The following is a 21,271-nucleotide window of genomic DNA, read 5'->3' on the forward strand; positions in this document are numbered from 1 at the left end:
TGCAAACAAGGACCAGGAAAGGGAGGAAAGAGCCCTCTGAAGCTCGAGGAGCAGAAGTCATGCGAGTTGCCTTTGATTCTTAGCTCTTCCCTTGTCTGACAAGGATGATGTGTCCGTTCCACCAGCTTCTAACGTAGAGTAGCTGTGTGGATTCTCCATTGCCACCACCACTGATGCTGGAACCAGTAGCACAGTGCTTATTGCCTTGTATGAAGCACCATGAACCTTCTTTCTTGATGACGATGATTGAAGGAAGATGACACTGAAACAAACAACCAAGTCTCTCCTAAGATATAATGCTGTGACTACAGAATGCTGTGACAAAAAGGAAGAACATGAGCAGCTGAAAGAATATATTCAAAGGGAAAATAAGAACCGATATTTACAGCAATGTAGGTTGGGTCGTAGGGATCTAACTTGGCCTTACATCTATATTTTTGTACTCAGATGAACAAATAAACAAACCAAATGTAGCAGAAAAATAACAGCACTTTTTAGATTATGTGTCACATCCAGAAAATCTAATGACTATGACTCAAACTACAATAATAATTTTAATTAATTATTTTTTAAACCAGCCTGACTCAATAGTTATCCAGACAGATGCTTACATTTATTTCACTTGATCTTGTCGTACACACAATGACCAAAATAATAACAACAAATGATATTATATTATGCTCATAAAACTAATATTTTATGTCTAAAATATTAAATAATTATACAAATGATATCACTTTCAAGTCATGCTTTATCTGATATCATCGCATTTATTTTCATCTTGGTAAACCATCATCTGATATCATCCCATATAAGCCATTCGACGTATTATTCCTTTTGTAGCGATCAAAATTCGAGACAGGATAGATCAGTATCTACAATGGGCTTCGGCTAAGCAGACCGAATCACCCAGCAAATCTTTCCGGGCTGACACGAACCCGAGGATTGGGTCTGCAAATTTGGGCCCCCGGCTGATGAATTTTCTGGGAGATTTGATCATGAATCATCATCATCAATTATAAATCGTATTATTCCGGGAATTATCAATTAAAGTTGAAACCTCCATCCACATCTAATTAACTGACTGATTAAAAGGTATTATTATCTTATAATAAATAGATTTAACATTATATCTACACTTATGTTAATGTCTGCATGAGTAGGTGTTAATTGTAATTGTGACGCATGACAATTAAAATCACTAATTCACTTACAGCATGTAAAAGATTTAAATTGCATAATTGCTGTTCCTTACGTGAATTAGGTCCATTGGATACGGATCCTATTTGGATCCGACCCGATGGCACCACAGCGTACCGAGGAAAGCGGGGGGGGTAAGTCTCGTGCGCATCGCACCGTGACATGATGGTTGGACGCGCACGTTAGCGCCGACCACAAGTCAAACGACCGCATCCGACCGCTGGCGCACGTTAGCGCCGCCCTCTCCGCCATCCAAGTTAACTGCGCCGCGTTCCCCTCGTCTCCCTCACGCCCCCTCTTTTTCTTCATCCCCTTCTCACGATCCCCCACGGATCGCATCCACTTCTTCCTTTCTTTCTCTTTCATCAGATCGCGAAACCCGCGACCCAAATCGCTCCACAAATACCCTCGATCCACCAGTCCCTGCGTCACGTTGTCTTCCTCCCAGATTGATCGGTCCACCTCCCGATCTCTCCTTCAGCGTCGAGCTCGATCCGGCATAGTTAGGGTCTTTCTTCGCGCGTTCGTTTGTTGCGGGAAACCGCCGTGGAGGGGCTTGCAGACGGTGGATCTGAAGGCGGGTGTGGCGGTGGCGTGTTACTTGTTCTAGGGTTTGATTCGGTGGAATTATAGACGGGTAGAGTGGAGAGGAATTGATGGTTGGTGGCGTCGGCGGAGGGATCGGAGAGGGGACGATGAAAGGCTATGCATGGGCGGGAGGGTGAGGAGAGGAAACGGCGGCGGCACATGTGGCCGGTACCTGCGCCCGGTACAGCAGCATCAGCGTCATCGTCGTCATCAGCTCCTCCACCTTCTCTAGCTTTTCCGGAGAACCCCTCCTCGGAGTCGGATTCCTCTCGGTCCTCTTGCGATTCGTTCCTAAAGGTGTCTCCTTTCGTGTGTTTCATCCGTCTTTGTGCGTGAAATAGGGGGAAATTTTGACTCCCATTGGTCAAAATAATTTAGTTGTTTAATTCTTTTTTTTTTTTTGGACTTACGGTAATTTTCGTTAGATTTTTGCCAATTTTATAGTTCTTATGGTGGCTTTGTTGATACTTTACTCGTTTTTCTGGATTATTCATTACGTTGTTTAGATTTGCAGCCTTGGACGTTATTCTTTTAATTAATTTGTGCTCCTCTGCTTTTTTTTTGGCCTTTTCCTTGTGAAATAGACAAGATGGGGCTTTTGATAGATTTAACGTATTTCTGCCTAGAGAGTTATAATTTAAGCGGGCATTATTTTTTGAAGGAAGTTTTTAGTGTTTGTTGCTGTCGACCTGAAGGATCCTATTCCTGGTCAAGGATGAACTCTCAGACACAGATGGTGGATCGTAATAAGCATGTTATGTAGGTGGCTTCTTTTGGAACTTGATACATAACTTTGAGGTGAACATCTGGTATTTTCGTGTTGGAAATGGTTTTGAAATATGGTTTTGTTAAGCCCGATGATTCCTTCCTGGTGATATAGATAGTTCTTGGTGTTTGCGGTTATTGTTTTGATACTTATTAACCAAAATTTCCTGTCGAGATAGTCGAGCCTTATGTGGATACCAGGAGGATAGAATATTTTTAGCTATTTTTTGAGTTACATGAAACAGCTTGGTCCTTGACCACATTTCTTTCATTGTTTCAATCATGTGGAAATTTGTTTCCTATGGATCCTATGCTATTTCAGTTATGAAGTTGTCTCCACTGATGGACAAAGCTCATGGCTCAAATTTAAGGTCCTATAACTCTTTCTGGTCTGTCAATTAGAGATCCAGTTTTTGATTGGGCTCAATTGGTTTTCTATAATTATTTTTATGGGACTGTTATAATACTAGATTCATGTGAAACACTGGAGGTCTGTTGTAATTTTAGCTTATCCTGATTCAGTGAAATATACAGGAGTTATATTTGTCCGGAGTTCCTTCTCTAAATCTATAGATTGTAATTAAAAAATATTATTAATCCTGCTTATCAATATAATCCTTTAGTCCTGCATCTGATATTTGTCTGCTTACATTTTCTTTCTTAGCATCAGTGGCAATTCTTGCTGTACTTTTAGTTCTGCTGCTGTCAGTTTTTCTTTGTTCAGAATCTTAAGATTTATGGTCATGCATCTCTGTCTTTTTGGTCAGTGTTTTTTTTATAGAAGTAGTTGTAACCTTTGCTGCTTTGGAATGGGACTGTGTTAAGAGTTAGTAGAGTTTGACCTTTGCGGCATGAGAAGGCATATTTGCTTTGTTCACAGTTTTGTATGTATGTTTGGTTGTGTTTGAAATGTGGCTTCTAAAGAAGTATACGTTAACCTGTCTTCAATATATCACACTTCAACATGTCTATATTTTTTGCAAGAAATGGTCTATGATTCACATTAAGTTAATATCAAATTTTGTTAACAGCTGAAGGTTGCACACAACTATAATGTTTTACCATATTGTTAGATGCTTTTGAGAAGGTGAATGAAAACGTCATTCTTGTTGTTGTCATAGTCATGGCAATTGCAAAAATGCATCAGACACTGTCTATACTTTTGTTTGGGGTAGTTCTTTTGAGTTCTGTTTTACTGTGAGTGTACTCTTTCGTTGCAAAATGTGGCAGACACTATCCATTCTTTTGTTTGGGGTAGTTCTTTTGTAGTTTTGTTTCACTATTAGTCTACGCTTTCGTGCTGTGGAACCCATGTTAATATGGTTCTCTTTTTTCTTCGCAACGGCCTGTTAATATTCTATATTTTGCAGGATGGGCGTAAAATTCGAGTTGGTGATTGTGCTCTTTTCCAGGCTGGCAATGCACCTCCTTTCATTGGAATAATTCGCTGGTTTACAGAAGGCAAGGAGGATCACCTTCGGTTATGTGTTAATTGGCTTTACCGACCTGCTGACATTAAGCTTGCCAAAGGTGTATTGCTTGAAGCTGCTCCAAACGAAGTTTTTTACTCCTTCCACAAGGACGTGATAACTGCAGCTTCATTGCTTCATCCTTGTAAAGTAGTGTTTTTACGTAAGGGTGTCGAGCTTCCAGCAGGGGTATCATCATTTATATGCAGACGAGTATATGACATTACTAACAAGTGCTTGTGGTGGTTGACTGATCAAGACTATATCAATGTGAGTTTTGCATGCTTTTAATATCTCTACTAAGAATCAGAACTTTTTTTCCTCTGGTGTTATTTTAGATTAGGTGCCTTATTGTTCACTTTTTTCTTCTCAGGAACGACAAGAGGAAGTAGATCAGCTTTTGGACAGAACTCAATTAGAAATGCACGCAGCAGTTCAGTCCGGTGGACGTTCACCTAAACCACTTAATGGTCCATCAAGCACACAACAGTTAAAATCTAGTTCAGAGAGTGATCATAATACTGGCCCTTCTCTCCCGTTTCAATCGAAGTTGAAGAAGAGAGACAGGAGTGATCAGGGCACAGAGCATATCAAGAGAGAGCGGTCTTCTAAACCAGATGATGGTGATTCATTTAAATCTGATAACATGATGAAGGCAGAATTAGTCAAAATAACAGAAAAAGGTGGACTTATAAGCACCGAAGGGGTTGAGAAATTGGTGAACTTATTGCAGCATGATAGACCCGAGAATAAAATAGATGTTTCTAGTCGGATACTGGTTGCAAATGTGATTGCAGCCACTGATCGTTATGATTGCCTTGGCAGGTTTGTGCAGCTTAAGGGTGTGCCAGTCTTGAATGATTGGCTCCAGCAGGTGTACAAGTCTAAGGCTGGTGATGGTACTAGTCATAAAGAAAGTGATAAAGCTGTTGAGGAGCTTCTCTTGGCTCTTCTTTGTGCACTGGCTAAATTGCCTGTCAACCTTAATGCTCTGCAGGCTTGTAATATTGGTAAATCTGTGAATCACTTGCGGAGCCATAAAAATCCTGAAATCCAGAAGAAGGCTAGGAGTCTTATTGACACCTGGAAGAAACGAGTTAATGCCGAAATAACAAGGATCAATGATGCCAAATCTGTTGGATTAGGCCAACCTGTTTGGCAAGTTAAGTCAGGTTCTTCTGATGTTTCTCATGTTGGAAACAGACGATCTGGACCAACTGATGTGGTTTCTAAGAGCCCTGTAACTCATACTGCATGTAAGTCTAGTAAGCCTGGACATTCAGATCCTATTGTGAAGTCAGCTTCAGCAACACAAGGGTCTTCGAAAGCAACATCTATTGCAACTGGCTCAAAGGATTCACTTTGCAAAGCAGCTCATCACAGTGGGGGTACAGAGATGACACCAACAGCAGTCAAAGAGGAGAAGAGCAGTAGTTCCAGTCATTCTCAGAACAATAGCCAATCTTGTTCTAGTGATCATGCAAAAACAGTGGGTTCCTCATGGAAGGAAGACACAAGGAGTTCAAGTGCTGGGTCAATTAATGCTACTAAGGCCGCTGGTGCTTCATCCCGTCATCGAAGATCGAGCAATGGGGTTACTGTGACTAGTATTTCTGGAGTTCAGAAGGAAACTCATCCAAGTAAATCTGGTTCTCTCAACCGAGCTGCAACATTGGAAAAATCATCACAATCAGGACTGACATGTGAAAAACCAATTGATATGCCTGCTGTAGATCATGGAAATAACCACAGGCTTATTGTCCGGCTTCCTAACCCTGCTCGAAGCCCTGCACGAAGTGCAAGTGGAGGTTCATTTGATGATCCATCAATTTCCGGTAGCAGAGCATCCTCTCCTGGGTTCTCAGATAAACATGAGCACGGTGATCGTAGAGTGAAGCCAAGGGTTGATGCTTATCAATCTAACATTGTCATGGATGCTAATACAGAGTCATGGCTGAGCAATGATGTAAAAGAATTGCCAGTTGGAGCTGGGGGTGTTAGATCACCAGCAGCTGATGAAGAACACATCAGGAGTGCTGGGGAAACTGGAAAGGATACTGAGGCTCCAGGAGCTGCGTGTTCATCTTCTGGAAATGAAAAGGGTGTTTCCTCGACTGAAACCAGGACAAGAAGTTCTTTAAGTTCTATAATTGCCTTGATTGAAAGTTGCGTCAAATACTCTGAAGCTAGTGATCCTTCAGCTGTTGAAGATGATGTTGGGATGAATCTGCTTGCTAGTGTGGCAACTGGAGAAATCTCCAAGTCTGACTTAATTTCTCCCACTGGCTCAGCTGGGGCATCACCTGGGGCCGAAGACCCATCTACGGAGGCCAAGTCAAGGTTATCAAGTGCTGATGATTTGGCCCAGAGTCATATTGAATTAGATGAAGCCGCAGATGCCGACTCCATTAAGAAAGGGAAGAGTGTCAATTCTATTTCAACTGGGGATGTTCCATGTCAGGATGGGACCAACTTTTTGGGAAACAGTGGAAATGATGTCTCCTTGCATGATAATAAATCGACAGGTGAGGAGGCTGAACAATCTGCTTCTGGTTTGAGTTCTCACAAAACTAAAGACTCTTGTCCCATACCTAAGCCGAAACTCGAGGAAGAAAGAGATGGAAATTTTTTGGTGTCCAAGTCAGCTGGATTGGGGAAGTGGGATAATGATGGAGTCCCTCCACTCGAGGAAAAGCATATAACAGGTTTGGACAATTCTACTGATTGCAAGCTTAAAGAAAGAAGCTCAATGGAAGATGAAAGCAAACCTAGGGAATGTGCTCGTCAGAAGATTGGAGATGACAGTATATGTACCTTTGAGGTTGCTAACAAAGATGGATGTGATCATGACATTGCTGCTCCAGGTATCAAGATAGAAAAGCTGGTCATCGAGGAATGTCAATCAGGCCTTACAGCAAAAGTAGTGCCTGAGGTTGCACCCCAATCTTGCCAGCAACAACCTCAGATGCCTGTGATTGTGGAGAGAAGTGATAATGATGCTATTTCATCTGGTGTTCCTGATGTTGCATATCCAGAAAATGCTGATGGGTCAAAGACTTGCAAGCCTGATAACCTGGGGGTCAATCACTTTGAGTCGAATGATAAACATGAATGTGACAGCCTCAACCTGTCTAAACTTGATGAATCAGTTAGACTAGCAACCACCTCCTGCAGTACTGCTTGTGCAGCTGAAGATTTGAAAATAAAGGAGTCTCTTGAAAGTTTAACTGTGGGATCAGCCAGTCAAGAACCACCCTCAAGTTGTACAGCCCAAGAGATGGAGAACCAATCAAAACCTGCTGGTTCTAGGTTCTCGGGGGCTTTTGCGGATGTGAAGGAGGATCTTGCATCATCCCTGGAGGCCTCTTCATTGGCTGTTAAAGCTGTGCCAGATGTTGCTAGTAAGCTTGACTTTGATTTGAACGAAGGCATCACCGGAGATGATGGAACCCAAGTTGAGACTTCTGTCTCTATTTCAACCGTGTGTTCCTCTATAGGTCATTTGCCCAGCCTGTCTCTGTTCTCAAATTCCATGTTGACCGGGTTGCCTGCTCCAATTACAGTAGCTGCACCAGCGAAAGGACCTTTTGTTCCACCTGAAAACTTATTAAAGAGCAAGGATGAGCCTGGATGGAAAGGCTCGGCCGCCACTAGTGCTTTCCGGCCAGCAGAACCACGTAAAGTTCTGGAGGTGCCACTCAATACTTCTGGAGTGTTGCTACCATCTGATTCTGCAGGAAAGCAGTGTCGTCCTCCACTCGATATTGATCTGAATGAACCTGATGAGAGAGCTCTTGAAGACATGGCCACTCAGAGCTCTGCTAAGTCCATGGGCTCTGAGCTGGGGACAGTGGGCAATCTTGATGCACCTGGACGAATTTCTGGGGGACTTGATCTTGATCTAAATAGGGTCGATGAAGGTATGGAAAGTGGCCAGTTCTTAGTGAGCACCTCCCATAGGATGGAGGTTCCACTTTTTGCCATAGGACAAGCATCAACGGAATTTCCTAATAGGGAGGCCAATATGTTAAGGGACTTTGATCTAAATAATGGACCGGGCCTCGATGAAGTTTGTGCTGAACCTGTAACGAGGAACCAAAATACAAAAAGCACTGGTAGTGTGCCATTCTTACCTGCAGTTGCTGGTGTCAGAATGAATCCTCCTGAATTGGGAAGTGTATCATCGTGGTTTCCTCCTGGTGGTTCTTATCCTGCTGTTGCTATACCATCCTTCTTGACCAACAGAGGAGAGCACCCTTACCCAATTGTTGCAGCTGCAGGAGGCCAAAGAATTTTGGGGCCAGTTACAGCTAGTGGTCCCTATGGGGGAGATGTTTACCGGGGCCCTGGGCTTTCATCATCTCCAGCCATGGCATTTGCTCCTGCTACGGCATTTCCTTATGCTGGGTTCACTTTCGGGTCCAATTTTCCGCTTGCATCAACTTCGTTTTCAGGTGGATCGGCAACCTTTGTCGATTCTTCGTCTGGAGCTGGTTCAGGTTTCCCTGCCATTCCTTCGCCACTTGTTGGACCTGCTGGTGGCATTTTATCCAATTATCCGAGGCCTTATGCGATAGGCCCTCCTGAGGGTAGTGCCAGTGGTGGATCCGACAACAGCAGGAAATGGATTACATCAGCACTTGATCTTAATGCAGGTCCAGGAAATGCAGAAGGAAAGGATGACAGATTGCCCTTGCCAACGAGACAACTAGTTTCAAACTCCCAGGCTTTCATGGAGGAACAGGTAAGAATGTATGCGGTGGCAGGAGGGGGTCTGAAGAGGAAGGAACCTGAGGGAGGTTGGGATGCAGATAGATCTGCTTACAAGCAAATCTCATGGCAGTGAAGAGATTTTAGAAGCAGCAAATCAGTAGCAGTATCCAAATACAGTAAGCTGTCTTATGTTCTTGTTGTATATGGTATGATTTGTGTTCATGAGTGGTCTATTCTAGACTATAATAAATGATTTATCCTTGTTTTGCAGGCACACACATATGTGGAATTCCTTGTATTGGTTTGCACTAAGTTATGCACTTAAAGCCGCATGTGTCCTGATGTTTCTTGAGGAATATGTGGAAATCTTTCAGAGGATTCTGAAACTTGCTGTATTTCCTGTAAATGTCGACACTCGTTGAAACAAATTTTCATGAGTTCAGCACTTTTGTCTTACGTTGCTTTAGCATGTTCCAGCGTGTTTTCTGGGGAAACCCCTTGCAGGACGACGACATTACTTTTGTCGAGTCTTTTTTATTTATCATCTTATTATCCATTGGAGCCACTGCAATCAGGTGCTTTCTTCTCTCAAAGGATGTTATATGTTCATGATTGGTGGCTACTGCAGCTTACTATGCTGCCTGCCTTCGCTGCTTCATGGAGTTGACAATTTCTGCTATATGAGTTGAATAGTATGCTATCTGAGCACTTCAGTATCACTTTATTGAATAAATGCTATCATACAATTCTGTTGTCAAGTTTTGTCACTCGAAACTTAGTGGATCAAATTGGCAGCCAGCAACTGCCTGAGTTGCATTAGTCATTCTTTCTCCCTTTCGAGCATTTTAGTGCGTGGGTCAGTGACTTCCATAATCTTTAGTACTCGTTAAGCTTCTTGTTTCATTTAGTTGGTGCATGAGAAGGTTGCTGGTGTCTGTTCTGGTACCTGTTGGATCATTTATGTGAGCTGCATGTTTGTTCATGCGGCACCCCTGTTTGTGTTGATTCCGAGTCTTACCTCTCTCTCTCTCTCTCAGCAATCAAAACACTCAGGTTTATCTGATGCAATTGCTGTAATCTTAATTCCTTGTCTTTTGGCCATCTACTGTCGGGAGCTACATTGAATATGAGACAGACTGCATCGACACAGTCCGTCTTTTCGTCGAGCACGTGGAAGGCAAAGAAAGTGGCAGCGAAATCTACAAGGATGAGCATAGAAATCATCAACCACGGACAGAAAGCACTACACCCCCACGGCCACGGGCATCATCTGAGTCACCGTCGAAAGGCGAGTCCCATCGCCGGGCCCCCGGGGCAGACCACTTGGTGCGCACAAAAATGTGTCGACGAAGGCATGACAAAGACGAAGGACATGATGATGCCCGTGATGCGATACTTGTGTCTGCTTCACCACTTCATTTATTCCCTCCTGTCCCCTTCATGTCCTTCGCCTTCTGACATCCTCCAGCCAAAAAGACAAAAGAAAGGGAGAGATAGAGAGAGATTGGTCCACCACGCAACACGACCTTCTTTCCCATCACATGTGGTGGAAGCCGGTGACGCGACGATGGGGCCGATCCAACCAAGGCTGATGGTGGATTTGTTTCTTGACGGGGTGATGGGCTCACATGCAGATGTATGTCGGCTTCTCGGCATTAGCCACATGACCTGACGTTTGTGCGAGATCCAGATCTTACTTGCCGGCGCCACCGTCACATGGGGGGGTTGGACGACCTGCACGCGTCTCGAGGCTACCGTTGCCTTCTGCCTTCTGCAACACGTTGGATGCACGGGTGGGGCAGCGGTGACGACAATGGTGCCATCAGCGAGGTCCCATTATTTTTTCCTCATTTTCTTCGACCTCATCGATATCTTTCTCTTCGTGAGGTCTTATTGTTGTTGCCTTCATCACATTGCTTTCGTCTCAAATTGATTGCCTCCGTCTCGCCATTTTTATCCTGTTGCTTCGATCGTGCCATCACCATGACGAAAGGAGATACCGAACCTAAAACGCTGTGGATGTTTGGTTTTGCTTGCAAGTTTTGCTCAGCTCATCGCTTCAGCTTCCACGAAACCATACGATGGTGTCTTCTGAGAGCTTCTTCTGTGGAGTTGCAGATCTCCTCTTTGCACCACGCAAACACATACCATGAGAGCAATGAAAGGGGGGGAGCAAGCTGGGAACGATTTGAAACAAAATCGACACATTTGTATCGTTAGAAGTAGTATTGCAATCGAGAAGCACTCGTATCAAAGAAGCGTCCCATCTAACTTGTTGGATAACATTAGGATTCATTCTTAGAAAAAGGAAATTATATTGTGAAGTCTGTGATACAAATTGAAGAGCTGATCGATCAGCAGCAGCAGCAGCAGCAGCAGCAGCAGGAAACATAAAAGAGGAAGACTATCATCTACTAAAATTCTCCCACCATTCCCTCAGAGCTTGGGGATATACATAAATAAAATCATTAGCAGCTATTAAAACCCTTAAAGCGATGGCCTGATTGAATAGTTGCGATGCTTATCATCATTACGATTAGTTTAACGATACTGGAAGGAGGTAGCTATAATACTGAGCAAGTAGGATCGGAAAGAACTATCTAGGCTAGTCAATCTCCTTTGTACCTACTTGAAAACAATCGAAATGGAAGCCTAAAATTTTCCTGAATAGAATCCTAAAAAAATGAACAAAAATGACATTGATAGGAAATGTGCATGCGAGAATCTAAAAAAAAGATTACAGATGTATAGTTACAGGTAGACAGTTTATTCTAACATAATTTTTGAAAGCAAATTTTAATTCTGAACATAATCTTGAGCCACCAAATAACCATCTAATTTATCTAACGCTCATCCAAAAAGTAGGGATAAGTGATGTGTTAATATACACTATTTATGGTGAGCAGAGACTTGAAGGAGTCAATGTCCAAATTCAAGTCTTTTTTTCAAATTTAATTTATAGAGAATAGGCAGCTTTTACTTATTCAGCAACTCAAGTCAACTAACTTATTAGTTGACTTAGAGATGAAGCCCTATGAAGTTGGAATAGAGGTCAAAGTGTGGAATCCATTGAAGGCTCAAGGAGAGTGTCTTTGAGGTCATCATAAAAATCAAAGTGTCTTTTGCTCCTACCCATTTCAAGAAGAGGGCTCTAATTTGTAGTAGGAAGAAGAAGACTAATTTTCATTTCAAAGTTTCTTTCTATTGCATACTCATTGACAATTTGTTTGAATTCTTCTAAAACCTAAAAATAAAAAAAAAATCATTTTTCTTAAATCATATAATTCTTACAAAATAACAAAAATAACATTTATGGAAATATTATAGATCTTTTATTTATTTTTTTAAAAAATAATTTTTTGGGTATAAAATCCTCATCTTCCACATATGGAACCAAAAAAATTAATATCAAATCATCATCTTCATATGTCTCGAAGGTTAATACTAACTATCTCTATCATATTTGGCTCTCTAATACGGTCCTATAAAGGTCCTCCGTATATATAACCTCATCAACAAATTCATAACCATATATGTATGTATATATATACATGTGTTTATCGATCAATTTAGTTTCGGTAATATCATCACTATCTTTATTTTCATTTGAGAAACATAGATCATTCAAAACTAATGTTTATCATAGATCAATGGTTAAGCTAGTACTTGATTATTTTTATCCCCAATAAGAGTGATATTATTATATTTCAAGACTTGTGTCCGCTTAGACACTTAAATAGAGAGAATAGAGAATTAACCATTAAATGGAGAATACATAATTCAGAGGAGTATCATTCCCATAAACACATATAGAGAGAAAATACACAAAGAAAAACAAGTAATAGAATTAGTTGGGGACTTTTGGATCATGGATTCCAAAAAAGTTTCTAAAACACATGTTTATAGTGTTTTGATTCAGTGTTTACACTATATTTATTTGAATTTATAAAACACTTTGAAGGTAACATCAAAACACTATACATGGTACATTTTTTAAATTCTTTCATTCATTATAGTGCATACCATAAACACAATTATACCAAAAAATCATTTGCATCATGAATTATAAATATGTAATTAAAGTATATGGTTACAATGTTTTTATGAAGTGTTCATAGTGTTTTTTTTCTGAGTTTCTAAAATACTATAAAGATAACATAAAAACATTGTATAAGAAATATTTTTGTAATTCTTTCATTCATGACACTACATTATTTGCATAGTAATCAAAAAAGTGATTAAAAGATTTAGTTATGATGTTTCTATAAAGTGTTTATTGTAACATCCCTGATTAGTACCATATGAAAGATTACGATTAGCTTATAAGAGTCTGATGAGTATATTACTATCACATTCAGCGTATTTTAGTCAGTGGTTTAGACCAAACGAAGTTGATAGACTAGTTAACCTATTAAACTTGGATCGTGATATTTGGTATCAGAACCGACCTATTAAACGAAGTGGCAAGACTAGTTAGCCCGTCGGGTTCGGGTCGTGACACTTATAGTGTTTTCATTCGTATTTCTAAAACACTATAATGATAACATAAAAATATTATATATGTAATATTTTCGTAATTCTTCCATTCATTATAATATTATATATATATATATATAATTGTATTATCATTACATCATAATTAAAAAAAGCAATTAAAAGATTTGATTAAGTGTTTTTATGAATTCTTTTTAATTTTTGATTAGTATTTCTATAACATTGTATAAGTAATATTTTGGTAATTCTTTCATTCATTACATTGCATTTCATATATACAATGGTACTAAAACATCAATTACATCATTGATTCGAAAAAAGCTTCATTACAGTGTTTTTATGAACTGTTTATAGTATTTTCATTGTATTTCTAAAACACTATAAAGATACATTAAAAATGTTATATAGACAATAATTTCATAATTTTTTTTATTTATTACACTATACTCCTTATAATATATATATATATATATATAAAGTACTAAGATATCTTTTGTATCATGGATTCGAAAACAGCGATTAAAAAGATTTCGTTTTAGTGTTTTCATTCGTATTTCTAAAACACTGTAATAATAACATAAAAATACTGTATAGGAAATATTTTTATATTTTTTATTTATTACACTATATTCTATATACACAATGGTCTGATGACATTAAAAAACGATTAAAAAATTTCGTTACAGTGTCTTCAAATATGTTTATTTAGATAACAAAGAAGATGTATTCATTACAACTGTGAAAGAAAATTTCAAATTAGATTTTTTTTTTTGGTCTTCTTATAGAAAAAGGTAAACATTATTTCATTGCTCATGAAGAAACAATTACCTCACCATTGATGCACATTATTTTTAGTAAGCCATATAGCATAATATCACATAATTTTATTGTAATATCATGCATTAACAATATGCCAATTTAGTATCATATAATGCCATACTATATATAATAAAATTATATCATTAGAATAATGCCATTATGATGCTTCTTAAACCAGTGGTTTAGAATTAGATCACAGATTTAAATTATGATCCATTTCTTGTGCCAGATTTGAGAGAGACATATAAAGCCCATTGGGCCACCCAAAATAGGCCCATATGGTGCCCAACTACTAATGTTTCATCCAAGATTCCAGTTTAGTTTTGGATGGGAGATTTATGAGATGCCAAAGCATTTTCTTGTATATTTATTATTCACGCTTCTAATATTAAATAACGTACGATTTTATGTCGAGATATTATAATGTTTCACGAGTGATAAGTTTCATATCTGAATCTACATGTGTTATATATATATATATATATATATATATATATATATATATATCATTTTGATATATATATATATATTATTTTTAAATATATAATTTTACTGTATATCTACAAATACTACACTCATTACTCTTACGTATATTATAGATATTAATGAGTCATGGAATGCCATTAGTACCAATCGTGGCACATCGTGGTAGATTCTGGTCAATCTAATGACACCGAATTCCGCACTCGACGTGCCACCCAATTGGCCGAAGCTTCTGTCGGTGGAATGGGAAAGCAATTTGGGCAGACACGTGTTGATTGGGAACAAAAATTTCAATTGCCCATTATATATATATATATATATATATATATATATATAACAAATTAGGTGATATGAAAATAATTATTATTAGTTCGAGTGATGTCTTCAGCAAGAAATAAAATAAATTTATGAAAAATAAAATGGAAAAAAATGGAGAGAGTAATATGCAAAAATAAAAAGTAAAACAAGGGAAAGACAGGACATGGGCCCCAACACATGGGACATTATTATTTAGTAGTGCTATTGACCCAATCATGTCGCCTCTGCACTGGCATTTGTCACCTTCTCCTCTTTCTTCTCCACCTCCCCAAGCTTCCCTTAATCTCCTCCCCATCATCCACCACAACCCCAACACAGGAATGGGCACACACCTCTACCACCATCACAACACCCCCAAAACCCATCATCTCCTCCTCAAGAAGCTCATCATTTGGGCTCTCTACACCATCATCCCCTTGGCTCTTCTCCACTTGTACCTCTTCCCTCTCTTTTCTCCCCCTCCCCAACCAAACGCCACTCTCTCGCCCTCCTCCTCCTCCTCCTCCGCCTCTTCCACCACCACCACCACCACTTTCACCTCCTCCTCCTCCTCCTCCTCCCAAGGTATACCAGCTTCACTCTTCTTTCTATCGTGGGCAGATGTCATGACACTGATCTGTTTGTGTGTGGTTTTTGCGATTCTGCAGCAGGAGTAGCTGAGCTGAAGAAGCGGCCGAGCAGGCCCCGGTGCAACTACTCCGATGGCCAGTGGGTTCGACACTCCGGCGAGCCTCGTTACAGTGGCACCGGCTGCAAGACCATCAAAGAAGGGCAGAACTGCATGGCGCATGGCCGGCCCGACACCGGCTACCTCCACTGGCGGTGGCAGCCGAAGCAGTGCGCGGTCCCAGCCTTCGACCCAGCCGCGTTCCTGCGGCTGATCGAGAACAGGCATCTGGCCTTCATTGGCGATTCCATGGCCCGGAACCAGCTGGAGTCCCTCCTCTGCCTCCTCGCCACCGCGGAGGAGCCCGAGCTGGTCTACCGCGATGGCGAGGACAATAAGTTCCGGCGGTGGGTCTTCCGCGGCCGCAACGCGACCGTGTCCGTCCTCTGGTCGCCCTTCCTGGTGAAGGGAGTGGAGAAGTCGGAGGCGACGGGGCAGTACCACAACAATCTGTACCTGGAATCCGTCGACGAGCGGTGGGCTTCGGAGTTGGATGGGATGGACGTGGTGGTCTTCTCGGTGGGGCACTGGTACCTCCACCCGGCATTCTACCACGAGAACGGGGTCGTTCTCGGCTGCCACCACTGCCCGGAGTTCAACTACACCGAGATCGGCTTCTTCGATGTGTTCCGCAAGGCACTCAACACCACTCTCAGGGAGGTCAGCAGAAGACACGATTCGTCACCAGGCACTTCCGAGAAGCTCGTGGTGGTGACGACCTTCTCCCCGGCGCACTTCGACGGGGAATGGGACAAGGCCGGGGCGTGCCCGAAGAAAGAGCCATACAAGGAAGGGGAAAAGGAGATGGAGTACATGGACGCCGAGATGAGGAAGATAGAGGTGGAGGAAGTGGCCGCGGCGGCGGAGAGGGGAGGAGGAAAGGGTCTGAGGTTTGAGGCGTTGGACGTGACCAAGATGGCACTGATGAGGCCGGACGGCCACCCGGGGCCATACATGCATCCCAATCCTTTTGCCAATGGAGCGCAGGAGAGGATGCAGAATGACTGTGTGCACTGGTGCTTGCCGGGCCCAATTGATTCATGGAATGAGATACTACTGGAGATGATGAGGAGATGGAAGGGTGAGAGCAAATGAAGCACTTCCCATCACTTCCATTCCAAGTCAGAATCATTCTTTCTTCTTGTTTGTTTCTTGATCTGTTTTTGTTTGAGGCTAAACGATGAGAAGTTAGCAGAAGTACTAAAAGATTTGTGCAAGTTAATGTGGAAGATGATACAAAGGGGTGAATTCAGCTTAGACAGACCCATTTTTTGTGTGTTTTGTTACTAAAAGCTTGCTTGTTATGAATCAAAGAAGAGGATACTGAGAGAATTCATGAACACATAACATATGCTTAGATCTTACCAGGGAAGATTTTAGATTTAATGCTTTTTCTTTGGTCAAAAGCTGGTAGACTATGGACAGTTGGAGTGCAAAAAGATTGTGTTGTTGCTGTCAATGAGAGAAATGTGAATGTCTCTGCTTGGAAAAAGATCAGATGAAGACCAGTACTGGTTCATGGTGTTCCCTTGTTTAGATTGGTAAATGGAAATTGGAGGCCAGTTGGTGCCCCATCAAGAAGTTTCTTTTGAAGCTCTTAAAGTCCACACCATGGATCATCAAATAATATACTTGGTGGAACTTTGAGTTTTTATGTTGGGGGCAGTACTTTTTGATCAAATTCTTTGTTGAAACTTAAATTTGTTCAAGTTGAAAAAGGATTGGAGTGGATTTCTTTATGTATGATTTATAGTTTTGGGAGTTCTATTGGCAATCATATTGATGTTGGGCTTCAGATTTCACTCAGAAAAGATGTGTTGTTTACTGATCTTTGTACAACCAGTTGGCATCCCATGTGAAGGTATCATGAAAGTCATGCCTTTCTTATGTCATAGAATAATTATGGTAGCTTCAACCATGGGTCATTTGAAAGATATTTCAATGAACACAGATGACATATATAAAGAAGAAAAGAAGATTAATATAAATAGAAAAACACACTAGTTCATAAGCAAATTCCAATACTAGCAAAATATATGTGTGCCTTCAGAGAATAAGATTAAAATGATTTCAAGAAGTGTAAACTAAGTTGTAAGAACTAGTCACCATAATTGAGTGTAAATTGTAAGATAGGAAATGAAATTATGCTTCTCTACATGACAAAATAGACCTTCTTCTATGAAAAGAAAACAGTTGTGTCAGATGACAAATGAGATCAGTTCATTTATGCTTCTTATCATTGAAATTTCTGCTTCACAGTGAGCTGTGCTTGTATCTGACTTGGCTTTTGCTTCCTGACAGTAGCTCTTTGTGAAACTGATAAGTAAACATTATACCCCAATTTGATTCTTTATTCTGCTGCATAACAAGGATAGAACTTGGCTTGAAGCAGGATTGATTTCATTCACAGTTTTCTATCTTATGTAGCTTCCTCCTGATTCATCTTCTGAAATGGATGAGCATTAAGGATTTGAAAATGCATAGTATGGTTAGTGATGCATTGTTTTGATGTGTCATAACATCCTGTCACTGATCACAGTGGGGAAGGGTTGCCTTCCTTGAGAACTGTTCTCAGTTAATGATATGACCTACTGCAGTCAAAGAAAACCTAATTAAAGAAAACAGGATTAACACATCTCAGCCCTTCTTCAGGCAGAACAGCTAAAACTTGGACTGAGCTGTGGTTGCTTTCAAGGAGAAAACCCATTCTATGCTTTGTTTCCGGTCAATTATTCCACAAGAATATATAGAGCTTAGTATTCAGATACACACACACACAAAGAAATTACATAATAATACAGTGAGCAATAAATAATACAAAACTATTCTTAATCTTCTATTAATTTTTATCTCACAAATATATATTGTTTTGAGTATTGATTGATTAGTAGAACTAATCATGAATAACATACATTGAATTGGAAATTAATTCAACTTAAAATCTAAGATGTTAAATTATGGATAAAACTTTATATATGTTTTATCATCTGAATGTTTTCATCCTTTTTCTTCCAGATGAATATTTTTCTGATGTCGCTGCTTGAACAAACTTCCTCTGCTCATAAATAGCCGAAGCCATGAATGCAGTCTACGTTTGTGATCCAGATCTCATGCTTCACAGAAATCCACCGACCGGGCATTCAAGAGCAAAGTGAAGTAGGTGGCAGCTGATGAGCCTCTTCAATGAGCACTGCAAGCAACCGGAGCTCACACTCCCCCCTGCCTCCACTATATCTGCACTCCTCTACTGCTTCATCCCCTAGCATCATCATCCATGGCCTCCACGGCTGAAGTGTTAGTGGCGGTGAAGTCCTCGCCGGACAGGTTCTGGGAAGCCATCCGCGGCTCCACCGAGCTCTTCCCCAAGGTCTTCCCCGAGCAGTACCAGAGCATCGAGATCGTCGAGGGCGATGGCCGCAGCGCCGGCACCGTCCGCCTGCTAAAATACGCCCAGGGTGAGCACCCACCAATCCCAACCCCAGTCGGTTGTCCTCGTCGTGATCCACCGTGAAAGAGTTGTTGGGTGGGTGCAGGAGTTCCACTGGTGACGTTCGCCAAGGAGAAGATCGAGGAGGTGGACGACGCAAGCAAGCAGGTGTCGTACAGCCTGATCGACGGCGAGCTGGTGAGCTACTACAAGAACTTCAAGGCCAGCCTGAAGGTGGAACCCAACGGCGACGGCAGCCAGGTGAAGTGGTGCATGGAGTACGAGAAGGCCAACACAGAGGTCCCTGACCCGGACCTCGTCAAGGAGACGGCGACCAAGACCTTCAGTGCCTTGGATGAGTACCTCGCCAAGAACTAGGAATGCTAAGAATGCTATGGCAGTGAGAATAAAGCCAAGAACGACATGCCTGTGTCATGGCCGTGCTCGGCAAAGGGATCTTCTGGTGTTGGAATCATCAGCTGTGTGCTCGTCTTTGGATCAAAACTAAAAACAATGGAACTGATTGAAAGAACATCTAAAATTTCAGTCACAAAGAAAAGGTTTGGATCAGATCATATAGGTAAAAAAAAGGTTAGTAGATTTAATGAAATCAAAACAATAATAAATATGTCATATTCTACTTAAACGGGGAGAAGATGTTCAAGTTTTTCTCTCCCAGTTCTAACATCATCTTCCATTTGAGTCCTCTCTGCTCCTAACGAGCAAGCTTCCAGTAGTGGTACTGTGACATGGACCAAATCTCGATTGATCTCTAAATTTCTAACATGTCAATTGTTATAGAGAAAATTCATGCCGATATGAAGTGCATCAGATCATACAGAGGAAGCAAAGAAATCACTAAATGTTGCAACAAATTGACAGAGCCACAATCTTCTGGAAGATCTTTATGGCTTCCTCCTACCAAAGTGATCATGAAAACAACCAAACGACTGGTTTTTCCACACAAAGTTAGTGTGCATTGCTGAGGGTTTGTTGAATAGAAGGACAGGAGTCATAGCCATGGGTCCATGCTCAACATGAATTATTGAAGTAACAAAGAGACTTACCATTTTAACTAGTTCAAAAATGAGTCCAAGAATAGAGAAAAGCTAACACAAAAGACTGATGAATCTGTAAAATTATGAGCAAAAGGTTGTAATATCACTATTGGAGGAGTGCCTTCTTTATCTTTGCTCTTCTTTTACAATCTTCTGAAGTCTGAGACACATGACATTGCTGAGGACAAGTGCCAGTAGAAGACTACATAATGCATAGGCTTTGTCCATAAATTTCTTGTGGTGGAGGCCTTCTTTGCTTGTTACTATCAGAACCTAATATTGAACAGGGTGAGCCAAATTTTTGCCATACTTGCTGCCTCAGCATATAATATGTTGGGGAGATTATGAATTGCAACCAAATGAGACTCATAGCTTGGTTAAAATATCCCATATCAGATTGATTTTATATACTACTTGAGATGGCCACAACATCTCTTACTGAGATGAGGTAGATTGACATGATAATTACTCAAATGAAACTCTATCAATACCCCTTCTTCTCTTACTGTCCCTTATTTAGGAACATGTATGCATGACCCTGTCCTTGGCAAAGCTGGCTGTACTCTTGGATGGATGACAACTTTTGCTACATGTGTTTGGCAATCTATGGCTATCAGGGAGAGGAGTCACAGGATCATGCAGGTGTAGGGTCAAGAGCATGGAGGTGATGTTCACTAGACTTTGGATCATGTGGTGTTGTCTCTCCCTTCCATGATCATGTGATGTTCCTTTATTTCGAAAGGTCAAGATCAGGGACATTAAAGTTGTTATCACCTCCGAAATCACTCACTGGCCACCATGCAATCCCAGAAAACAGGACAGAATCTGCCCCATTTCTAGTGGCTCAGAGACATCTCTTCTTAGATGGTCCAAAGACAAAAGTTCATCACAATGCATTGCACATCAAAGATTGACTAGTATGACAACAACATTATGATCCTACCAAAAATAATAATGGAGAAGAAAAAGAGCATTCCTTTAGACTTTTGATATCTTTTCAGTTCTATGTGTTTTCATCTTGTAAATTATGCAGATGATTGTGATGGAAAGAAGGTTCTCTTCAACTATTTTGAAGCCTTTTATTTGTTCTTTGGCTAATCCTGAATCATCCTTTATATGAACTCAAGCATAATTAGATTATGCTACTCCATCTACTAATGATATATATGTGTGAATTATGCATGGATATCATACACACCTCTTTCTCCCTACATTTATATGCACACAATTCATTAAGATTTTTGTACATACATGAAGACAGATGCCAAAT

General features: G+C 40.8%; 3 protein-coding genes across 3 annotated transcripts; all 3 read left to right on the forward strand.

The window, feature by feature from the left end:
- The first annotated feature begins 1,402 nt into the window (after positions 1-1,402).
- LOC135634141 (uncharacterized) lies at positions 1,403-9,191 on the forward strand. The gene is made up of 4 exons (XM_065144394.1): positions 1,403-2,085; positions 3,924-4,292; positions 4,396-8,911; positions 9,007-9,191. The coding sequence occupies exons 1-3, from the start codon at positions 1,906-1,908 to the stop codon at positions 8,866-8,868; spliced, it is 5,022 nt and encodes a 1,673-aa protein (XP_065000466.1). The 5' UTR covers positions 1,403-1,905; the 3' UTR covers positions 8,869-8,911; positions 9,007-9,191.
- A 5,858-nt stretch (positions 9,192-15,049) lies between these two features.
- Positions 15,050-16,777, forward strand: LOC135634137 (xyloglucan O-acetyltransferase 1-like). The gene is made up of 2 exons (XM_065144388.1): positions 15,050-15,413; positions 15,497-16,777. The coding sequence occupies exons 1-2, from the start codon at positions 15,065-15,067 to the stop codon at positions 16,609-16,611; spliced, it is 1,464 nt and encodes a 487-aa protein (XP_065000460.1). The 5' UTR covers positions 15,050-15,064; the 3' UTR covers positions 16,612-16,777.
- Positions 16,778-18,621: 1,844 nt separating this feature from the next.
- On the forward strand, positions 18,622-19,475 carry LOC103977834 (MLP-like protein 423). The gene is made up of 2 exons (XM_009393468.3): positions 18,622-18,971; positions 19,050-19,475. Exons 1-2 carry the CDS (start codon positions 18,791-18,793, stop codon positions 19,319-19,321), a joined length of 453 nt encoding a protein of 150 aa, XP_009391743.2. The 5' UTR covers positions 18,622-18,790; the 3' UTR covers positions 19,322-19,475.
- The last annotated feature ends 1,796 nt before the right edge of the window (positions 19,476-21,271 follow it).

This window comes from Musa acuminata, chromosome BXJ3-3, assembly GCF_036884655.1.
Source record: "Musa acuminata AAA Group cultivar baxijiao chromosome BXJ3-3, Cavendish_Baxijiao_AAA, whole genome shotgun sequence".
Taxonomy (NCBI): Eukaryota; Viridiplantae; Streptophyta; class Magnoliopsida; order Zingiberales; family Musaceae; genus Musa; species Musa acuminata.